General features: G+C 37.1%; 1 protein-coding gene across 50 annotated transcripts in view; it reads right to left on the bottom strand.

Annotated features, from left to right (window-relative positions):
• The window catches only part of Ptprd (protein tyrosine phosphatase receptor type D), a 2,343,620-nt gene that overhangs the window by 416,791 nt on the left and 1,904,260 nt on the right, over positions 1-22,569 (bottom strand). For all 50 annotated transcript variants that reach the window (XM_045148487.1, XM_045148550.1, XM_045148541.1 and 47 more), the window contains one exon: positions 7,352-7,513. In XM_045148487.1, coding sequence (XP_045004422.1) covers positions 7,352-7,415 — 64 coding nt within the window. In that variant the 5' untranslated portion in view covers positions 7,416-7,513. The remainder of the gene's footprint in view (positions 1-7,351; positions 7,514-22,569) is intronic.

Raw genomic sequence — 22,569 nt, forward strand, 5'->3', positions numbered from 1 at the left:
TTGTATTTCTCTGATTTTTTTTTTTTTTGGTTGAATTCCTGGGGCAAAGATTTATAAGAATAATATATGGAACACATATGTGCAAAAAACATTATATAGTTACATATATGCAAAACACATTCTATACTTATATGAAAAAATGGCCCATAATATTTTTAAAAGAATCTTACATGTCTATGACTTTATTAAAATTAAAGATGGAGCCGGTTGTGGTGACGCACGTCCTTAATTCCAGCACTCAGGAGGCAGAGGTAGGAAGATTACCATGAGTTCAAGGCCACCCTAAGACTACAGAGTGAATTCCTGGTCAGCCTGACCTAGATTGAGACTCTACCTCAAAAACTCTACCACCACCCATTGCAAAAAAATAAAATACAATAAAAAAAAAATCAAGATGGCAAAGCTAGCATCAAACAAGAAAGCCTGGAAAATCTTGATGATCTCTAGGCCAAATAAAGCAATTACATACAGTTCAGTACTTAAGGAATGTGCTCACTAATAGTGCTTGTTGGTGAAACCCTACCATCTTTTTAAACACCTACTCTTTATCTTCTGCTGGCCTATGTTTTACTTGAACTTATTTAATCCTCACAAAAATGAAGAAGTAGACATTATGGCATCTGTTGTAGTCAGGTACACATTGCTGGTAGAAATCACCCAACCAACAGAAGCTTGTGGAAAAAAGAGGGTTATTTTGGCTTACTGGCTCAAGGGTAAACTCCATGATGGCAGGGGAAAATGATGGCATGAGTACAACATGGACATCACACCCTGGCCAACATAAAGTGGACAACAGAAACAGGAGACTGTGCCAAACACTAGCATGGGGAAATTGGCTATAAACCCATAAACCTGCCCCCCAAAATACACTGCCTCCAGAAGGCATTAATTCTTAAATCTATATCAGCTGGGAACCTACCATTGAGAACACCTAAGTAGTTTATGGGAGACACCTGAATCAAACCACCACATTCTGACTCTGGTCCACATAAACTGATAACTATACATGATGTAAAATGCAATGCATTCATCCAACTTTAAAAGTCCCCATAGATTTTATCAATCCCAATGATGTTCAATCATCCCATAGTCCAAATCTTTTAAATAAGCCATAATACCAAAAAATAACCTCAAAATACCCATAATGGCACAGAATAGACATTTACACTGCAAAAGATGGCATTGGGCATAGTAAAGAGGTACTCAAGCAATACATAATTTAAACAGGGCAAACACCAAACTCTATAGCCCCAAATTCAACCACTCTAGCAAGTGACAAGTCTCTACTTCTAACCAACAACAAGTCTCTGGAGTTCTAATTCTGCCCCTATAGCTAGGTTACTTACTGTCCTGGAAAACTTTATCGGGGCCAGCAGCTTTCCTTAGCAGCCATCTTGTGGTCCCATCATCTCCACGGAGTCTCCACTGCAATCCACAGTTCATCTCCATGGCCCCATGACGTCTGCTTGCAGGCAGCCAGCAAACCTGCTTCACACTGCCCAGGGCCATTTCCAAAACACAAGACCATGTTGCAAACTAAATGACCCTCTCTTTCCTGTATTTCTTATACTCCACGATACCAGGTAGGGTGCCAATTTGTTAATCCAGGAATGAATAAAACAAACTCCTTCAGCACTCAGACCCCTTCAAAAGAGTCTACACTCTTCCTCTTGCACCAGTGCAGGTAAACTGGTCCAATCTGAATGATTGTAATCTCTCTAACGCAGCTGAATGGCCAGCAGTCCAGTCAAATATTTTTCTTTCTGTACCATATCCCACTGCTCACACCAGTTCATTTCTACACAAATCAACCCTGCACAACTGCTCACGACACAGGCATAACACCAAGATTCCCATTCATGTCTTTCAACTCTGACCAGAATAGTCCATCAAGCTGTACTTACAGCACTGTAAGACATCTCTTAGGTCACGATTTCAAATCCTTCCATATTCATCTTGAAAATCATCACCAAAAGGCCAAAAACCACACAGTCAGGTGTTTAGTAGCAACCCCACTTCTGGTACCACTTTAAAGTTGCTATCAGTTTCGCATTGCTGGTAGAAATCACTCAACCAACAGCAGCTTGTGGGAAAAAGAGGTTTATTTTGGCTTACAGGCTACAGGGGAAGCTCCATGATGGCAGGGGAAAATGATGGCATGAGCAGAGGGTGGGCATCACCTCTTAGCCCAATAAAGTAGACAACAGAAACAGGAGAGCATGCTAAACACTGGCAAGGGGAAACTGACTGTAACACCTATAAAACTGCCCCCAACAATACTCTGCCTTGAGGAGGCACTGATTCTCAAATCTCCATCAGCTGGGAACCTAGCATTTAGAACACCTAAGTTTACTGGGGACACCTGAATCAAACCACCACAGTAACCCTTAACTATCATTTCAATATCTTCATCATCCAATTTCTAAAAATAGTGAGGATATGGCAAAGAACATATATACCATAGTTTCAGCCAGAATTTAAATCAGATTGTGGCTTCAGACAGGATTTCCATCAAGAAACACGGAAGGTAACTATGCTTATCTTAAAGCATTGACATCATTCTTTGATGTCAATGAGACTTAAAACTTCAATGAGACATAGTGACATAATACCAAAGAGGAGGAAGTATATTGCTTTCATCTAAGATACAAATATGGTGTGTGGTGACTACAGTAAGGTTCTAAACAATAAAGAAGGAAAATGAGGGCACATTTACCACTGGAGATGAAAAATGATCAAAGGCACCGGATACCAGCACAAGGGGGAAGGAGACCAACACAGAGAAAAATCAACTCCTACCAAATCAGAGAGCCAGAGCCTCAGAGGCCCCCAACACCTCATCACTGAAGCAGACCAAAAATGAACCCAACATGGCTCAGGGAAATTTTGCAGAAGAGGGGGTGGAAAGAATGTCAGAGCCACATGTTGGGTCATGATATGCAGAGACATTTATTGTACCAATAACTGTGGGCTAACTCCACAATGCACGACCCATATACCTCAATAAGGAGGGGCTAATGTGGAGGGGGTAGGTCACAGATGAGCCTAATAATGGTACCAAACTGCCTATATTTGCTGAATACAAAAATAATAAAAAATATTAAATAATAAAAAAATGATCAAAGGCAACAGGAAATGAATGAACTAAACATGTGGCTTCAACTATAAATGATTATGTTTCTAACCATTCTGACAAAATCTAAGGCCCTGTGAGAATGGCCCAAATTTAAGTTCAGGTGTTAAGTACAAGTGATTTCAATGCAGTGACAGCAGCCTTAAAGAAAGATGCCATCAATGGTTCTTGGACTGAATGTATTGTTAGTTTCATTTAAAGGCAGTGACCAGTGAATATCAAACCTAAGGTATGTTTGAAATCAAACTACCAGAAGCTATACTAACACTTGGCTAAATGAAACAGTCTAAATTTATCTTTAATGTTTATGCATCCTACTGTTGAATGGAAAGTAGAAAGCCATCTGACTCATATTAAAGATATTTTGAAGACAAGTATTCTGTGTCATCTTGGCCTCTTTTTGTTAGATATTCGTATTTATTTGCAAGCAGAGAGAGACAGGCAGACAGAGGAAATGGAGAATGGGAATAACAGGGCTTCTAGCCACTGCAGATGAACTCTTTCCTGATGCATGTGTTGTTTTGTGTTTATTTTTACACAAGAACTGGGAAATTGAACTCAGATTGTGAAGTTTTGTAAGCAAGAGCCTTAACTGCAGAGCTACGCCTCCAACCCCTGCCGCTTTCTTATTAATTGTGTCTTGATAGGAGTTTCTGCAAAATTGGCCAATTTCTTCATTTAAGTAAGAGCTATGCAAAAGGTAGTCATGATGTTTCACCAAATGTCTACTTGGGCTCTCAGACTGTAGCTCTCCTGTAGAAAAACTGTTTCAAAAATAATAGCAAATTCTCCTTGAGCAAAAGACAGAACAGTGTAAAGAAACAGCATACACATACACATCTAACGTTTTAAAGTAATAGTGGGACCTGTAACGCATTATAAATTGGCCATTGAAAATACTATAATTTTCTGCTACAGGTATCTTATCACACTTTTTCAGTCTACGTTTGAACTATGACTGGTAAGAGTTCTCATTCTTAATGCCACTCCACCACACCTAACACTGTGCTCTGGACTTCTACAAAACACACTAGATCCTGACACTGAGCTGTTCAGCTTTTACTATATCAAGAGAGTGATTTGGATACACTAAATTAATGTAGTAAACTAGAGGAGCTTCTTCCCATCCATAAAGAGAAAAAGGCTTTAGAAATATTTTTTCAGAGTTATAAAATATCTCTGAGAAGTTACTACTGAGTTTTGAGAAATGGCTTAGTGTAAGAGGGCTTTCCTAGCTAGTGAAAGGCATTGGGTGTCTACCTCAACACACACACACACACACACACACACACACACACACACACACACACCTGGATATTCTAGGCCAATAGGAAGCACAGAAGTAAGGGAAAAAAAAAAGTGTGTCTGGATGCACTGATGAAAGAATAAGGAATCAAACCAATGGCATGAGTACTGACCCCCCTCCTGCAATGTATAGTACAATATTGTTATTATTCCTTGAATGATATTTATAAGGTTTTTAATTTTTAAAGTGCTTTGAGAAAATGTAGTCACAATACGTTGTTATAATCTGAATCCTATTTTATATATTGTTTTTCAAACAGTCTTAAGCACTAAAAGTATATCTCCAGTTAGATCATATGTTGAAACAAACACATTCCCACAGATTACTAATGCATGTTCTTTCTTTTAAAATGTACATTTAAAAGTATGGCTAACTTTCGGCCTTCACTTGGAACTGTCAGGGTAAACATGCTATTCACAGTGCCTAAGGAATCTGTTAAAAGAGACAGTGCAACCAGCCAGCCATGAGAAAACAAAGGCAAGGCTAATGGAAACTTAAGTCTATCCCCTCTCTCTTTTTTTTTTTCCTTTTTTCTTTTTTTGATTTGTTCAATTTCTTTATTTATTTGTTCACTGAATCATTCATTCTATGAATTCAGTAATTCATTTAATAGCTATTTCCTCAGAATGCATTAAGTGCTATTTGAGGCATTTGTTGTTATATTGTGTCAGAAGCCAAGAAAATATGATTTGGTTCTGGGATGTACTTTGGTAGGTGCAGTGCTTATCCCACATGTATGAAGCCATTGGTTCTATCCCCAGCACCACATTAACTGACTGGACATGGTTTCACATACCTGTAATTGTAGCCCTGTATCCCCTCTCTCTTTAGCAGCAACAAGTAGTGAGCGAGGGAATGGATTCTTTGACAACTGATATCCAGAGGTTGAAAGTTGATATCATGTAAATATATATATACATGTGTGTATGTATGTGTGTGTGTGTGTATACACACACACACACACACACACACACACACACATACATATACATACTTACATATATCATTAGCCAGAAGCACAAGGGAGCGTACACATCTGGAGTTTGTTTGCAGTGGCTTGAGGCCCTGGCATGCCCTTTCTCTCTATATGCCTCTTTCTCTCTCTTTGTAGCTCTCAGAAAAATAAATAAAAATAAACAAAAAAAAATTTTAAATGCCATGAAAGACAAACATAAAAGAAGAAGGAAGGAAGGAGAAAAGGGTGAGTAAAAAGAATTGAAATTAACCATCTGTATTCTACATTGTATTTTAGAACATAATTTCAACAGTTTTTGTCTCTAAATTGTAGACATCTTTCTGCCGCCTTCCATTATATAGTATGAAGCAAAAGCATGAATCTAAGCAGATGAGCATTCTTACTGGATGGAAAGATAACATCACAGATATATAAGAATTATACCTGGAAACTTCTAGAAAAATCTCCAGCTGTGATATAACATTATAATATGCTTCTAGGGTATGAGTATGCTTTATCCAAAAATTAACAATAGCAAAACAACTCACTTTGGGGCTTTATCTGACATTGAATGAATAAAGAGATATTTCTCATGTCTAACAAAATAAATTAATATTTTAATTTTAAAGTAAGAGTTGACACAAATGCCTTTAAAACAAGAGTATCTTACATTTGGATTAGTTCCCAGTTAATTATTTCCTGGCATTGAACTAGAAATTCCTTGGCTTCACCTTAAACCAATACTCCCAGGTGCTAATTAGAAGAGTATATACGTCATTAACCAGAGAAGGTTCAGTTTAAAACATGCATTTTGTGTTCCATATGTATCCAATTAATAATGTTATTTCTTTCATTCCTTGAATTATCCCTTGAGAAAACAGAGCCCCTATTTAAGTGAAGCAGTTGGCCGCTATTGGAACTCTTGTCAAAACACAATTAATAAGAAGGACCCATGATGACACAGAATCCTTGTCTTCGCAATACCCTTAACATGAATCTAATTTCATCTCTCTGGAATAGTCAGTGAGAGGAAAAGTTAATGACTACAGATGTTATACATTTTAATAGTACCAGGGGAATCCCAAAGAGAGTGACCACTTCACATATGAGCTACATATGCTGGGGATACAGACATGTCAATGAAGACATGCCAGAGATAGACCTTTTCCCAGAATTATCTTGTCCCAGAAGCCACAAGATAGATGAGGCTGGAAACATTGAGGCTGGAACCCTACATAAATAAGGCTGTCCTAATGATGGTTTAATTATAGAGGAGATATGAACTCCTCATTAGTTGGCAATCTAATTAATTATGATACCCATTTCATAAATTGAGACCAGAAATCCAAACTTGAATGTCTGTATTCCACCAGATCTTCTTCCACTTCCAGGCCCTCCATCCAGCCACCAAGTTGTCAGTTCTGCTTGGTTTCTGTGAATATTGTACTCCACGACAGCTGTCGGAAACAGTACATCAGAACAGCTGCTGTGACAGCTACACAGGGCTTGGAAGTTTAATTGGGCTCAATGTGACATTGTACATTTTTTCTAAACATAGATGTATCCTTACAACTAAAAGAAATTTATAATGGGTCTGAATAATGTTTACTCATTGACATTACCAACCAGTTGGGCTCAGTTTGAGTATCTCATTGGTCTCCAAATATTTTTGTCACTAGGCTTAGTAAGAAGTATATAACATATGTAAAAGTAAAAATAAACAGCAGGAGCAAACAAAGATACACAAGCAAAGAGGCCTTTAAATGAGAGAGGAAGTAGAAAGGGAAGTCCCATCAATAATCCTTTTCAAAGGCTGGCTGAGAGCCAAGGAGGATCCCACAGTGTATCATGATTTACTTCCAAAGGAAATGTATTCAGAGGCCCACAGCCTGGAGCCAACTGCAAACAAAACCACCTATTACAGTGGCAAACCTTAGAAAAGGGGAGAATAGCTTACTCTCGGCAATTGCGTGGAGGAAGAAGATGAGGAGCAGCCACAGAGGTCTGGCTATGGACGCCATCCTGCAGCCTGTCACAGCCCACGCTGACAGCTGGAAACCACAGTTCCAGCCACAGTGAGTCCTCGGCTCAAAAACTTCAGATAGAGCCCTTTCAGAGCCTGTGAAGGGAGGAGGCAAGAAAACAAAATGATGGTTAGATTTCTCTCTCTTTTCCTACTGGTCCATTACACCAAGGAGGGTTACAACCCACTATAAAACCCAATAAACTCTGGAGCTGTCCTGCCTTTGCACTGGAAAATAAGCTCATCTGTAAATTGTGATGTCCCTTAGCATTGCCACTGATAGGTGGCTAAGCTCTAGGCACTGAGAATTCCCTTGTGCTGTTAACCCATCTTCTTGTTTGTTTTTATTTTTGTTTTGTTTTGCTTTGAGTTTTGAGGTAGGGTCTTGTTCTAGCCCAGGCTGATCTAGAATTCATTCTATAGTCTCAAGCTGGCATCAAACTCACTATGATCCTCCTTCCTCTGCATCCCAAGTGCTGGAATTAAAGGCGTGCACCACATTGTACAAAACACTAGTGAACACATCAATAGAAGAAAGCATACTAGAGCTATTGAAAAATTTAAGAGACGTTCTTTTGTGCAGGATAAAAGTCTATTAATGGAAGAAGAATGGACGATGATTTCTAAGCACAAGTGAGATGACAAGGATAATTCACTTCTAAATACTATCAATGAGAATTTTTTACACCATTACATTTGGTTCTTCCTAGCAGAAACATCAATGTTCAATTTGAGATTGACTTCAAAGTCAAAACAGCAGTTAGCATGACACTCTTTGTATCAGTAGGATGTCTTATAAGTCTCCTGGGCAAGGGTACTCTTATGGTAAAATCAGTAATCCACAAAGCTCTTTTTGAGAACCTTCTATACACAAGGTAGAAAAGGTACCATTGAGCAGAGTGTCTTGATGTACAATACTATACAAAACAGTAGTTCTCTAGTGGTCCCCAAGAAGTTGCAGTTTTAACAAATTCCCAGACAGTGCTAAAGTTCCAGTTCAGGAACTGTATTTTGAAAGCCACTGGGTTGGAATGAGGTATAAATTATGAAAACAGACAACTGTACAAAACAAAATGGTTCAAGCTTAAAAACTTACATGCCAAGCTAAGCCCAGTGCTCTTTACTCAGCCTGCTGGAAACAGGCTCCATTGTGCTATAGAGTAGAGGAACACTATAGAATGAGTCTGCAGGAGGAACTACTGACATCTAAATCAGTGATGATTTACACACTACCATTAGGCCATAGCAAAATTCCCAATAGTCTTAGCAGAGGTGGAAGAAAGAGAAGTGATGACGGACCCCAGGCAATCACTTACAGCATGATGATTTTAGTAATAAATAATTGTTCTTTTAAAAAGTCTAGCATACCGGCCGTGGTGGCGCACACCTTTAATCCCAGCACTCAGGAGGCAGAGGTAGGAGGATCGCCGTGAGTTCGAGGCCACCCTGAGACTACATAGTGAATTCCAGGTCAGCCTGAGCCAGAGTGAGACCCTGCCTCGAAAAACCAAAAAAAAAAAAAAAAAAAAAAAAAAAAAAAGACTAGCATACCCTTACAGAGAGAGAGCTCTTAATTGAAAAGAAAATAGAAAGGCTATATCATGTTATTGCTTCTATATTTGTGATAACCTCAGAGTGGCTACCAGAATTCATTTACCAAATGAAACTACATATAGTTAATATTCACATATCACAAATGTTTAAACCACACAGAAAATTCTAGATAGGAAATAGTAGAGATACTCAGATATAACCTAATCCACTAAAATAACTTGTCTCTTAAAAGAGTTGTAATGCAGATACTCTATTGTGGTGCCTTTTCTCATACCAAACTTGAGTATGAGATCATATTTAAAATAAAACAGATATTATCTTCTGCACTGAACTGCTATGCAAAAACAGTTTGAATGCAGGAAAGATAAAACTAAAAGGGGAAATTATTGTAATTACCATTTCACCAGAGAGATTTTCTTTTAGACATATTTGTGGGTAGCATGGAGATGTAATTTGCACACTAAAACACATCTTCTTGAATCCAAAAGCTAGCCAGCTGTTCCAGAACTGTTAATGTTATCAATCTCATCTGGAAAACAACTTATCAAGCAGTTCACAGCTTTTAACTGTTAGAAATCTCAAACCTTCATTGTAAAAGCCAAAGGAATCAGTTCTCCCCCTCCTTCTCTTGCTTCTGCTGCTTCCATCCTCATGCCAGCATTTCAGATGACAGCAACATCCCAGGGACATCAGTCCTGTCGGACTCAATTTGTGTCTGTGCAAGCATATCAGAGCCAACTGCTACATAATGACTTCACACCATCACAAAGATGGAGATCTATGAAAAACTCCGTTCAGGGAGGGGGTGACTTGCCTTTTCCTGCCACTCAGCTGAAGTGTATAAAAGACCAAACTCTTCCCAATGAGCCTTTAAATGCTCCCTCTCAACTTGTATCAGTGATAGGATTTCTCACTCTAAAAATGAAAACACGAACATACATATTTATACTTAAATAGGCTATGCCCTTGGCCAAGATATGACAGGGAAAGCTATCAGAGGTGTGAAGCAAATATATATAAACATTGCCAAAAAAGAAATGCTGGGTGAATATCAGTAAGGCTAGATTTATATTTTAGTATGAAAGTGGGAAATAAATTTTTATGGAATAGTTAAAGCAAACAGAATGCAGATAAATGAGTATCGCGAGTACTTTCTATAGCCTCTAGTAAGGGTGTCTTAAGCACTCAACAAAAAGCTAAAAAAATGGATTCTGGAGTTACTAATGGTGTCATGCTTTTAGGACAACACCAATGTTTCTGCATTGAATTCTGCATTGAATTTCTGCATTGAATTCTGCATTGACCTGCTGAGGACTCCTACTAAATTTTTATATGCTTTACCCTGGGGGCACACATCACCAGGAACACCCAAATAAAACCCGAGTACTTGTGCATTTAAAATAACATTTTAAACTCAGTGGTTTAATTACTTCCCATACCACAAAAAGTTTATGAAATAAGTTTGGTTTCAAATCATCTGGACATTTATAAATTTGTATCTTTATAGCTAGAGAAAGTAAAGTTGCAAGGGTCATGTGGTGCATGTAATGCAATCTGAAGTAGAACAATGGAAACTGTGGATACCTAAAAGCCTTAACAAGTCACTGTTTGATTTAACTGTATAAGCTGACACATACCCTACTCTTTTCCTTTAATGGTATAACACTTCTGTAATAACCATGTTCAAATTAAAATGATCATGAATGTAGACTTTGTCAACCTTCTTTGCTGTGCTAAAATCTATTTCTCTAGCTTTCTTTAACATGAGAAAAAAGACACAAAAAGAAATTCCTTCCTCAAATATATTTTAAGAGTCTCTACCAGGGATGGCTGATTTCAGGTTCTGGGAAGGACACACAGAGAACCATCCTAGAGCACCAAGCAAGGAAGTAGGGCAGGTTTAGGAACTAATAGGGAATATAAAAAAGAACTTGGGATGATGAAGTTCGCATCAGCTAAATTTAAGAAAATCCAACTGGCAAGAAAAAAGTGAATTATGTTATTTTACAATCTTTGGGTTCATAATTTGAGCTTCACTGATGCTGCTGCTGCTGCTGAATGCCAGAAGTTAGAGAACATCCATGTTTGGATAAGTGTCCTCCAAAGGACGCATGTTAATAGCTTAGTACACAGCCTATGATACTAATGGGAGTTGGTACACCCTTTAAAACATAAGATCTAGTGGGAGGACTTTAAGGCATTGGGCAGTTCCTTTAATATGGTTATTGGGGATCAAGACCCTCCCTTTTCTTGTGACTCAGCCATAAGGTGAACAGCCTAATTTTGCCATATGCCCCTCTGTGACATACTGAGCCACTACATGCCCAAACCAACAAGACCAATAAATCATGGACTAAAACTATGAACCAAAATAAGACTTCCCTCTCTTCAAGTAATCTATCACAACATTTATTACAGAAACAATAAACTCACTAACAGAAAATATTTTTATTTACTAATTAGAGACATATATATAGAGAGAAGCAGCGAGAAAGAGGCACAGAGAGAGTGAGCATGCCAGGGCCTCCAGCTGCTTCAAAGAAACTCCAGATGCATTGGCCACCTTGTGCACCTGGCTTACTTGGGTCCTGGGGAATTGAACCTGGGTCCTTGGCTTTACAGGCAAGTAATTTAGCTGCTAAACCATCTCTCCTGTCCCCATTAATTATTTTAAAAGCAAGAGAAGAAAGTAAAAGATTAAAAACTAAGAAAAAGAATTCCAAAAGAACTTTTAAAAATGTCACTATTACTATCACTAGAAAAATCAGGTACTATTATTTATTTCTTAGCATTTTGCATAATTTTGTATTATAACCAATTCAGTCTCCTAATTCTAGACAGGAACAAAAAGACTTTAATGATACTTAACCTGGGTATACATGTCTATAGATAGCCACTAACTAGCTGAGGAGCCAGTCCTCATATACCATGACTTCTTTTTATCAAGCTTTCATTCCAGTTCTCCATAAATTAACTAGAGCTGCTTTTAACATTTTAAGAGAAAAAGTAATTTGTACAAAGCATGTACTACCATGAAAATATAGTTTATAGTAAAAGAAAACAGCTATTACAACAGAAGGCTGAATGGAGGGAAACCTACAGAAAGGCTGAAGGAAGCTTCTCCAAGCTCTATATATAGGCATAATAAAAAGATATGAAAATACCCCAAACCTAAACTATCTCTATTTCACTTATACATATGGCTTGTCAAAAAAAAGATAGTCCCACTGAATACTGTATCTTGATTAAGAACAAGAATCATGCAGCTCTTATCCAATATAATTGTGCACAAGGGGAGAATTTTATCTTCACAGTGTAACAATAGATGGCTTGAAATATTACTGGTGCACCTGGTGCATTTTTATTTCATTTGCATTTAATTTAAAGAACCACATGTGCCTAGTAGCTGTCCTAAAAAACAGACCACAGTTTCCACAGAACTCAACAGCACAGCTAAACATGAGCTCTGTATTTCTGACTAGTAGTCAGAAACAATGCAATTTTGAGTTCTGGGATTCTAATAGTCAGAGCCTGAAGATTTACTGTGCTACATGTTTCCAACTAAACTACTGTGCCATTCATTTCCTTATCCATGTCCCTAACCTATAAACACACACACACACACACACACACACACACACACACACACACACTATTATTATTATTATTTATTTGGGGTTTTTTAAGGTAGGGTCTCACTCTAGCCAAGGCTGACCTAAATTTCACTATGTAGTCTCAGGCTAGCCTAAAATTCATAACAATCCTCCTACCTCTGCCTCTAGAGTGCTGGGATTAAAGGCATGTGCCACTACTCCTGGCCCAAAATAGACATTTTTTTTTTTTAAATTTAACTACTTAGAATGTAAAGGTAAAAAAATCTATAAGTAGGTAAGAATTTAAAGTTTTCCAAAGTAAAAATGTTATTGAAAAAAAGCATTGTGTCAGAATTTTATCATAGGCACAAGAATGAAACTAAAGCTTTGTGTGCAGCCATGTACAGAAATCAACTCAGAATCCACAGAAGACTGAAAAAAAAAGACCCAAAGCTTTGAAACCACTAGAAGAAAGCATATGGGAAACACTTCTGAACACCTGCAGAAGCAGAGTTTTAGGTAAGATTCCAAAAATACATAAAATAAAAATAATAAACAAGTTATATGATAGGAAACAAAACATTCTATATAATAAAGGCGTGAAAACAAAGCTGTATAATGGGAGAATACATTTGAAAACTATTAATTTAACAAAGGCTTAATACCCAGGATATATAAGGACTTTAAACAATTCAATACTAAGAAGACATTTCCCAAAATACATTCCAATGGTCATCAGAAGATGAGAAACTGGGCTGGAGAGATGGCTTAGTGGTTAAGCGCTTGCCTGTGAAGCCTAAGGACCCCGGTTCGAGGCTCGGTTCCCCAGGTCCCATGTTAGCCAGATGCACAAGGAGGCGCACGCGTCTGGAGTTCGTTTGCAGAGGCTGGAAGCCCTGGCGCGCCCATTCTCTCTCTCTCCCTCTATCTGTCTTTCTCTCTGTATCTGTCGCTCTCAAATAAATAAATAAAAAATTAAAAAAAATAAAGGTAATGCTTGTTGTAAGGATTAACTAAACATGCACAAGGATATAAACATGTACAAATATGCGCATAAGGTTTAGAACAATGCCAAGCATATAGTCAGTGCTCTTAGGTATTATAGATTATCATTTAAAAAAAAAAAAGAAGATGAGAAACTAATTAGTATCATGAATCATCAGGGAAATAAATATCAAGGTCAAGATGAAAAAAAAAAACTCAATGCATAATAACTCTTGTTAAAATGGCAAAAATAAGTAAATAATATAACAACAGTAAAAAAACAAAAGCTGTCAGGAATAGAGAAATAGTAATTCTTATACATTATTTGTGGGAATGTAAATTAATATAGCTATTATGGAAAACAGTATGGAAGCTCCTAAAAAAAAAAAAAACATAGAAACTATAAATAGAACTACCACATAATCCAGCAGTACCACTTTGAGTGTACTTCAAAGGACCATAAGCCATTATATGTCAAAGAGACATCCTTACACCCACATTAATTTACATTTACATTACTATTCACATCAGCCAAGATATATCATCAGCTGAGAGTACCCATTAACAGATGAATGGATTTTTAATGTGGCATATAAATGCAGAGGAATATTTTTCAACCACAAAATGAATGAAATCCTCTTATTCCTAGCAACACGTGAACCTAGAGGACATTATATTAAGTGAAGTAAGCCAGGAACAGAAGAGTATAATATCACATGGATTTTTTTTGTCACACAGTAGCACAAAATATTTCTGTCATGGAAGAGTGGGATAGGGTTCTAAAGCAGCTGGGAAAGTTAGAAGGATGGGAATAGAGAAAGGCTGGTTACTAGGAACAAAACTAAAGATAAATAGGGAGAATATGATGTAGTATTGATAGCATAGTATAGTGACTAAAGTAAACAACAATATGCTGTGCATGTCAGCACTGACTGAAGAAAGGATTTTGACTATTGCCAGTGATGGAAATGTTAATCTTTCTGATTTTGTCATTAGGCATCATATATATATTAAATATCACATTATGCCTATAAATATGTAAAATTATAGTATCAATTAAAACATAAAATGCCAAACATTCTAACATGTGCCTGTCGTCATAATGCTAAGGAGGCAGAGATAGGGAATTCCTGGGGTTCAAAATCTGGCTAGTCTATCTTAAACAATGATCTCTAGTTTCAAGAAGAGACACTTTCTCAAAAATCCAAGGTAAAAAGCAGTTGAGAATGAGCCTTGATGTAGATCTCTGTCCTCCACATGCACACACATGTACACAGTACACTGATGCACACACAGCATCCAAAATATATATACACACTCATACATACCACACAAACATACATGTACTTAAAAAGTAAATTTTCACACCTTAATATATTCCTGGTTTCATAAATACATTTATTGGGTAAATAGGAATGGGAACTTCTGGCCCTAAATACATGCCATATTGCACAGAAATAAAATACAAGTGTGCCTCCATTCACATATGTGAAGTAGTCCATATAATTGTATGGTTTTAATAAAACAGTGACACCTAAATTATACTAGTAGAGGGTATAGAAATTATTCTTAGATAAATAGTTCCAAAAGCCTCAATGCTAATTATTTATAAAATGGTAAAATAGATAAAGTTAATTATAAAATGAAAAAAATACTGCACACTGCTGTATCTCTGGATAAAATACTCAAATATAACGAATGGAAAATAAGATTTCTAAGAAAAAATGCAAAACTGCTAGATTTTATTGCTTTCCATAATATTATATTACAAAGAAAAGTATTTTTTCTCAACATGTTTTTTTTAACACTTAGAAAAAATAAGAGGAAATTCTTGAGCTATTACATGTAAATTCAAAGTAATAATTGTATTGCCTTAATTTTGCTTAGGTTATAACTTCATATGGTATACCAGATAGCTATAAACAATGGCTCTGGAGAAGTCAACTGAATTATAGACTACTAAGGAGTAAAGCAAAAACTTGTCAATACTTATGTTTGAGATTTCTTTATATGTTTAAATGTCACCCAGAGAGAGAAAACATGAAATGTTTTAATCAGATCTCATATTCCTTAGTAACTTCCCACTGGAAGCACACATAAATATTACTTTCAGAAGGGATAAAACGATGTTATCAACTTTAATTGTTCCAGCCTTCTTTAGGAAGAAAAAATGAGGCAAGCAAAGAGAAATTAACAAAGACTAGTGACAATACAAAAACAAATCTCAAAAGCTGGCTATTTTGTCAGAAAAAAAGAACAAAAAAAATAATGAAGGATAGTTTCATAGCAAGTGTCTGATTTCTTTTACAGATTGATATAGGTCATCACTCTGATCTACCTTTGTAATGTTAGGAGAACCTGAGTATGTGGAGTTGAAAATAAACTTGTATTTAACATGTTTTTAGTCCTATCTTGTGTTTTCAAGTCTTCCAAAAGGACCTTATAAGTGTGAGAAATTAATTGTTCTCACAAAGTATATACTACCCCACCCACTCTTCTCCAAACAAGAGAACATATCTCCATTACTATTTATATTATCTTAAAATTCAAAAAATGTCTTTTCTGTGCCTGCAATGTTTTGTTTACTTGTATCTTTTCAAAAATATGTCACTATCAGCATATGATCTATTTTACTATTTTACTATGCAATAAAACTGTTGAAATTAATTTTGTGGAGTATTAACCACTCCCAAGAATAATCTAATAATATTTTTGTTTTTCTTAAAAGATTAGTTTATAGGGCTGGAGAGATGGCTTAGTGGTTAAGTGCTTGCCTGTGAAGCCTAAGGATCCCAGTTTGAGGCTTGGTTTCCCAAGACCCACATTAGCCAGATGCACAAGAAGGCATACACATCTGGAGTTCGTATGCAGTGGCTGGAAGCACTAGAGTGCCCATTCTCTTTCTCTCTCTGTCTGCCTCTTTCTCTTTCTCAGTAACTCTCAAATAAATAAAAATGAACAAAAATAAAATTTTTTAAAAGATTATTTTATAGAAAATTGTCTTTACATAATTTCTTTGTCTGTCTGTGAGTATGTGTATATGTGGTCTTCTGAAACAGGTCATTCTCAAACTCATGACAATTCTCATGCCTCCAGCATTTCAAATGCTAGAATTATATGCCTGAGCCAGAATGCCCAGCTTCTTTTCATAATTACTAGAGCTCAAAGGAAGCCAATTAAGCCTATTCACACTTGTGTCTTCAGTTCCATCCTCAGAGGTATGAATTGTCTGAGAAAATGGCTTTCAAGTGAGAGTGACATTACGCCTTTTTCTGGGCACATCTGGCAGTATCAGCAGACATTGTTTGCAATTACAACATAAGTGAAGGAGGAGCTGGTGATGTGTTAGGAGCAGATGTCAAAGGCCAGGATGAATTCTAACCATGTACTGGAAAACCCTCACAGCAAAGAATGACCCGGGACCAAATGGCAGCAGTGCAATGATTGTAAAATATCCAAGGAAAACTCATTAACAGTGAGGAAAAATGGGAGACACAGAGAAAATTTTATAACCCATTCTTGAATTAAAACACTGTTGTTCTAAATCCACCAAATTTAGGTGTTTCTAGTGGTTTAAAGCTAGATTTGAATTTCTACACACAGAATTACAAATTATAGCCAAACTTGACATTTTGTCCCCAAGTAGAACCAAAATTCTCTCACCTTATGAATAACATAGTTCATAAGCTTAAATTACATAAATACTATCAACTGAATTTAAAAAAAAATCAACAGGTCTATGAAATGGTTCAGATATTGCACTGACGAGTGTCAGGAAAGATGGGATCTCTATATCTCTCATATACATGGTAGCCTTTTCTGAGGAAAATGCTCAGTCCCAAGGAAACGTCTTTCAAATTTCTGCCAGCAGCAGAGACAGTCCAATGGTGAGAGACCATCAAAGAAGTCTGGGGAGGTAAATTTTTACAATATGGTGGCTATGTCCTCAATTTTGTTATGACTAATGCTGTAAGCTCTCTGGATTTCCACCAATAGCACAGATCATAGAGGAATTCATTTATGTGGGTAAAATCAAGTAATTGGTCTTTAGCCTAAAGAAATATGGAAAGAAGGTAATTACAGATACTCAAAACACACTATCCTACTTTAAATCTATATATACTTTACTCAATTACATTACACTCATTTTCCTGTTGCGTCCCTCTAGTGTCTCTCCTTCAATGAAACCACCGATCAATTAAAAAAAGAAATATTTCTAATCATCTTAACATTCTCAGGCTTTTATAGCAGACTATAAATGTAGTAAAAAGACACATCAGATGATGAAGAGGTAGCACTGCAAGTTAAAGCACTTGTCACTCAGACATGATACCTGAGTTTGATCCCCAACATCCACATGAATTCCCATAGCCACAGTCCTGAGGGGAGGCAGAAATAGGAGAATCCCGGGCTCTTGCTGGCAAGCCAGTCTGACTAAAATATGCCAGCACTGTGTTCAGTAAAAGGTAATGTCTCAATATTCTACTCTAACTTCTACATTCACATGCGAGGGGCATGTTCATCTTTATGTACACATACGCTATATACATATACACATACGCCAAATTTACATTCATGCGCACACACACACACACACACACACACACACACACACACACACACAGAGGAAAAGAAAAAAATAAGAAAGACAAAGAGAGATTAGCCATTACAGGACAAATATCTGGCCAGTTTCAGAGAAGGACCTAGTGATGACTTGCTATTTTGCATAGCACAGTGTTTGCCTTTATCTTGAGTGATATACAAAACTAGAAGCAACTAGCTCAGGTGAGGGCTTGCAGATCCAAAAATAAGCAACATGAAGGACTTCTCTAGCCACGAGGAAACATGGAAGTATTCCACAAATGAAGAGGATGGCAAATTTAACATATGTTAATAGTCTTCATACTAAAGCTCTCATAGTTCACCAGTGAAAATATATCTTGGAAGAAAACATCCCCCAGAGGATCCATTCGATCTTGAAAACCCACTGTTAACAAATGTGTATTCCAGATTCAAAGATCTTTTTTAGATCTTTGTGTGCTTAGAAATAGAGAGAAACAATTAATCAGAAGCAGATTCTTTTAAAAGATTCAAGTTAAATGAGTAATATCCACATGAAGACATATTTGTCATATATGTTGCCATAACATTTCTTTTATTATTTTTTTCTCTCTAAACTAGTAAGGGTACAAGGTGGGTAACTGGGAAGAGACAGACCTATAGGAGATGGAGAAATCACACACGAGATTTATCCAGGATGGTTATTCAAAAGCAAAGATGCCAGCCTACTTCACTTGATGGTAAAGTCACTAAGGATATATTGAGAGAATAAACAGAAACACACAGGGGTTGTTTTTCACAAGCAGCTGGATTATAAATGGATTTGATAACAAAGTACCAAAATTTCCTGCAGCAATAAAAGCATTAAGCATTTTCCTCACCAAGACATGTCAGACCAACAGTAAAAAAAGTACTTTCATAATCACTCTCAGAAAAAAAATATGTATATATATTTAAAACCTCTGGAAAAACAGCTTTCTAAAATACTGTCAGTTTTAATATATTTCCATAAAATCTTCCAATAAAATACGCAAAGCAGTTATCCAAGAAGGAGCTTAAAGTCATTAAAAGCATGCAAGTGATCTACATATAGTACTTTTCTGATACCAAGATCTATGTGCTAGCATGACTAAAAGAAAGGGAAGCACCACTAAAGGCATTAACCAAACCTTGTTTCTGGATTTATTTCTCAATAGGCAGCTTGGGGCCCAATCTCTGTACTCTAGAGTGGAGAGTAGGAAGGCACAAAAAGGGTAAGGAAGGTGGCAGGCATGGTTCTGGAAGACAGGTATGTATGAAAGGACAGGGTATGGGTTCAAGGTCTAGCAATTATTTGTTGAGGAAACGATCCCCAAATCAAAACATAATATTCTTGTTACTTTCTCCACCTTTTTGTGAGTTCCATTTACCATGATGTTCATATCACAAACCTATGAGTCCGATTCCTATATTCCTGTATTGTAGTTTCTTTAATATCTCTCTTTTTTTTTTGGGGGGGTAGTATTTTTCTATAGCCAGCCTAACCGGGAATTCACTATGTAGTCTCAGGGTGGCCTCAAACTCATGATAATGCTCCTACCTCTGCTTCCTGAGCACTAGGATTAAAGATGTGCACCACCATGCTTGGTTCTCGACCCTTTCTTAGTCACAGGTGTTAATCATATTATCTTGTCAAAAATCTGAAACACCGCTCTTCACAAATATTTTCATTTCTTCTAGTAGCAGCTGTCACTAAAGTCAAACTATTCATACATCTTTATCATCTTTTTTTTCATCTTTATCATCTTCAGACTTATTACTTTATATCTGTTGCAGATAGCTTCACATTGCTGGCAGAAAACACTAGACCAAGTGCAGCTTGTGGAAGGAAAGGGTTTATTTTGTCTTACAGATTGAAGAGAAACTTGTTGATGGCAGGGAAAACTGATGGCATGAGCAGAGGCTGGGCATCGCCTCCTGGCCAACATCAGGTGGGAAACAGCAGCAGGAGAGTATCCCAAACATTGCAAGAGGAAGCTGGCTATAACACCCATAAGTCTATCCCCAACAATACATTGCCCCCAGCAGGCTCCAATTCCCAAACTGCCACCAGCTGGGACCTAACATTCAGAATATATAAGTTTATGGGGAACACCTGAATCAAACCACCACAATATCCAATAGATAAAAATAACACATATTGTATACAAATATGACACATGTTTAAAATATATGTGGAAATATGTAGATACATTATATACTTATCACATACTAATGAATACAATTCTATAACTTTTCTAGGTCACATAATTCCACAGGGACCTACTGTTTGGATTTTTTCACATGTTTAAATTGACCTTAGACAAAAAAGAGTTTGTACTGATTTCAACAGCAAACCCCTCTTGATTCAAATACTTAGTGTGAAATCCAATAGTGCAAAATCCAAAAGGCTCTATGTGTTCATGCAGCAGCTAGTACCAACCTGATGTAATCCCCAGAGAGGAAAGGCATTACTATTGTTTGAGATCCTCATACAATGTCCTTCTCTTGTCATATTAGGCCATCTACACTAAACTAGAATAACTTTTTACATGAACTGATTTTTGTTTCTTTTAAAAATAACTCCTTTCATTTCTTTGTTTCAAGAACAATTCTGCATACTGGATATGCTGATATATAACATTGTACAAGACACTAAGTTCCCCAACACAGTTTATGGTCAGTGAAGAGATAGAAGACAAGTAATTTAAAAAGAACAGGGGAGTGGATTTGTAGCATGATAGTCCATAATTGATCCTGGGTAATCCACAGGACCACAAAACAAAGCAGTCAAACAACAACAAAAAAGAAACCAGTTAATTACTGTAAGAAATACTAAGCAAAGTAACATGGGCTATGAGAGGGGACAGAGGAAGCATTAGATAGTGCAGAGTGACACAGAAAGATCCTGAAGAGGTAATTTGTGAGCCTTAATGTGAAGGACAGACAGAATGGGAGGCTCTGTAAACTAACAGACAAACTGCCCAGGCAGAGGCTCCATGACAAGAACTACTTAGTGTGTTTAGCGTCTGAAGGCCTGACTGAGAGCCGCAGGCTGAAGAGGACAACTAGCTGAGCCAGAACACACAGCAGCACAGGTCAAGTTCCTCTGAAACGCAGGGAGAGAGAATGAAAGAAAGACTTTATGCTATGGGGTCTGATGTCTAGCTAGATGATCTGCATAGTAGTCGGGTGACAATGGCTTACAAACATCACCGGGCTGGAGGGATGGCTTAATGGTTAAGGCGTTTGCCTGAAAAGCCAAAGGATCCAGGACCCCATATTATCCAGATGCACAAGGGGGCGCACGCATCTGGAGTTCGTTTGTTGTGGCTAGAGGCCCTGGCACGCCTATCCTCCCCCCAACCCTCTCTCTTCCTCTTTCTCTGTCAAATAAATAAATAAATAAAAATAAATATTTTAAACATTACCCCATCCCAGTGGCTACTCTGCTCCAAAGTTTCTGTAAGGACTTTCAATCCATTTTAAAGGACCAGTTGTCTTTGTTTCATCTTACACCACAACATGTCCTTTGTTTTGTTTTGTTTTAGCCTGGCACGGTGGCACACATCTTTAAATCCCAGCACTTGGGAGGCACAGGTAGGAGGATCGCCACTCTGAGACTGCATGGTGAATTTCATGTCAGCCAGAGCTAGAGTGAGACCCTACCTTGGAAAACCAAGAAACCAAAACTATATATGTATCTCTATCTATCTATCTATCTATCTATCTATCTATCTATCTATCTATCTATCTATCTGTTCTACTTAGGCTGATGGTAATAAGCTATCTTTTAAGATACTGGTGAACTGTTAATAAATTGCAATGCTGAATTTCATAAAAACATCCAAGTTACATACACATTTGCCATGATAACATAATCCTGGTTTTGCCCCATATGGCATTATATAATTCTAATTTCTTTAGGATCAACATCTATTTAAAAATTCATGGCATCTGCTTTATCATTTGAAGTTTTCATCTGGCAGAAGCAGACTGGTAGTTAGGCTGTATGCCCCCACCCCTGTCATTATCTTATTTCAAAACATCTCTGGAGACAATTCCTGACATCTCCATGCTTCAAATTCCATCTGGGTGACATGAAACAGTGCTGCCTTCTCTCTATCTCAAGACAGAGAGCAACAAAGACACACTAAAATCTAAGACAGAAGAAGGATTTTGTAAACAAGCATCTGTCCATTATCACTAAAAACAACACAAAATTTAATCATCCCCTTTCAAATGGGGTTCCAAGAAATAAATATGCCCTACATAATGTGAATTTCTCTTCAGAGTTCTCTCATGATGGTACAATGGTAGTACCAGTCTAGATGCACTGGACAGAAGCTAATTCATTACACACAATAGATGTGTTAGGACACCCAGGCTGAATTGACTTGTGAATTAGAGTTGGAAAGAGATGACACTATGTCATACACAAAT

Source organism: Jaculus jaculus, chromosome 1 (genome assembly GCF_020740685.1).
Source record: "Jaculus jaculus isolate mJacJac1 chromosome 1, mJacJac1.mat.Y.cur, whole genome shotgun sequence".
NCBI classification, from domain to species: domain Eukaryota; kingdom Metazoa; phylum Chordata; class Mammalia; order Rodentia; family Dipodidae; genus Jaculus; species Jaculus jaculus.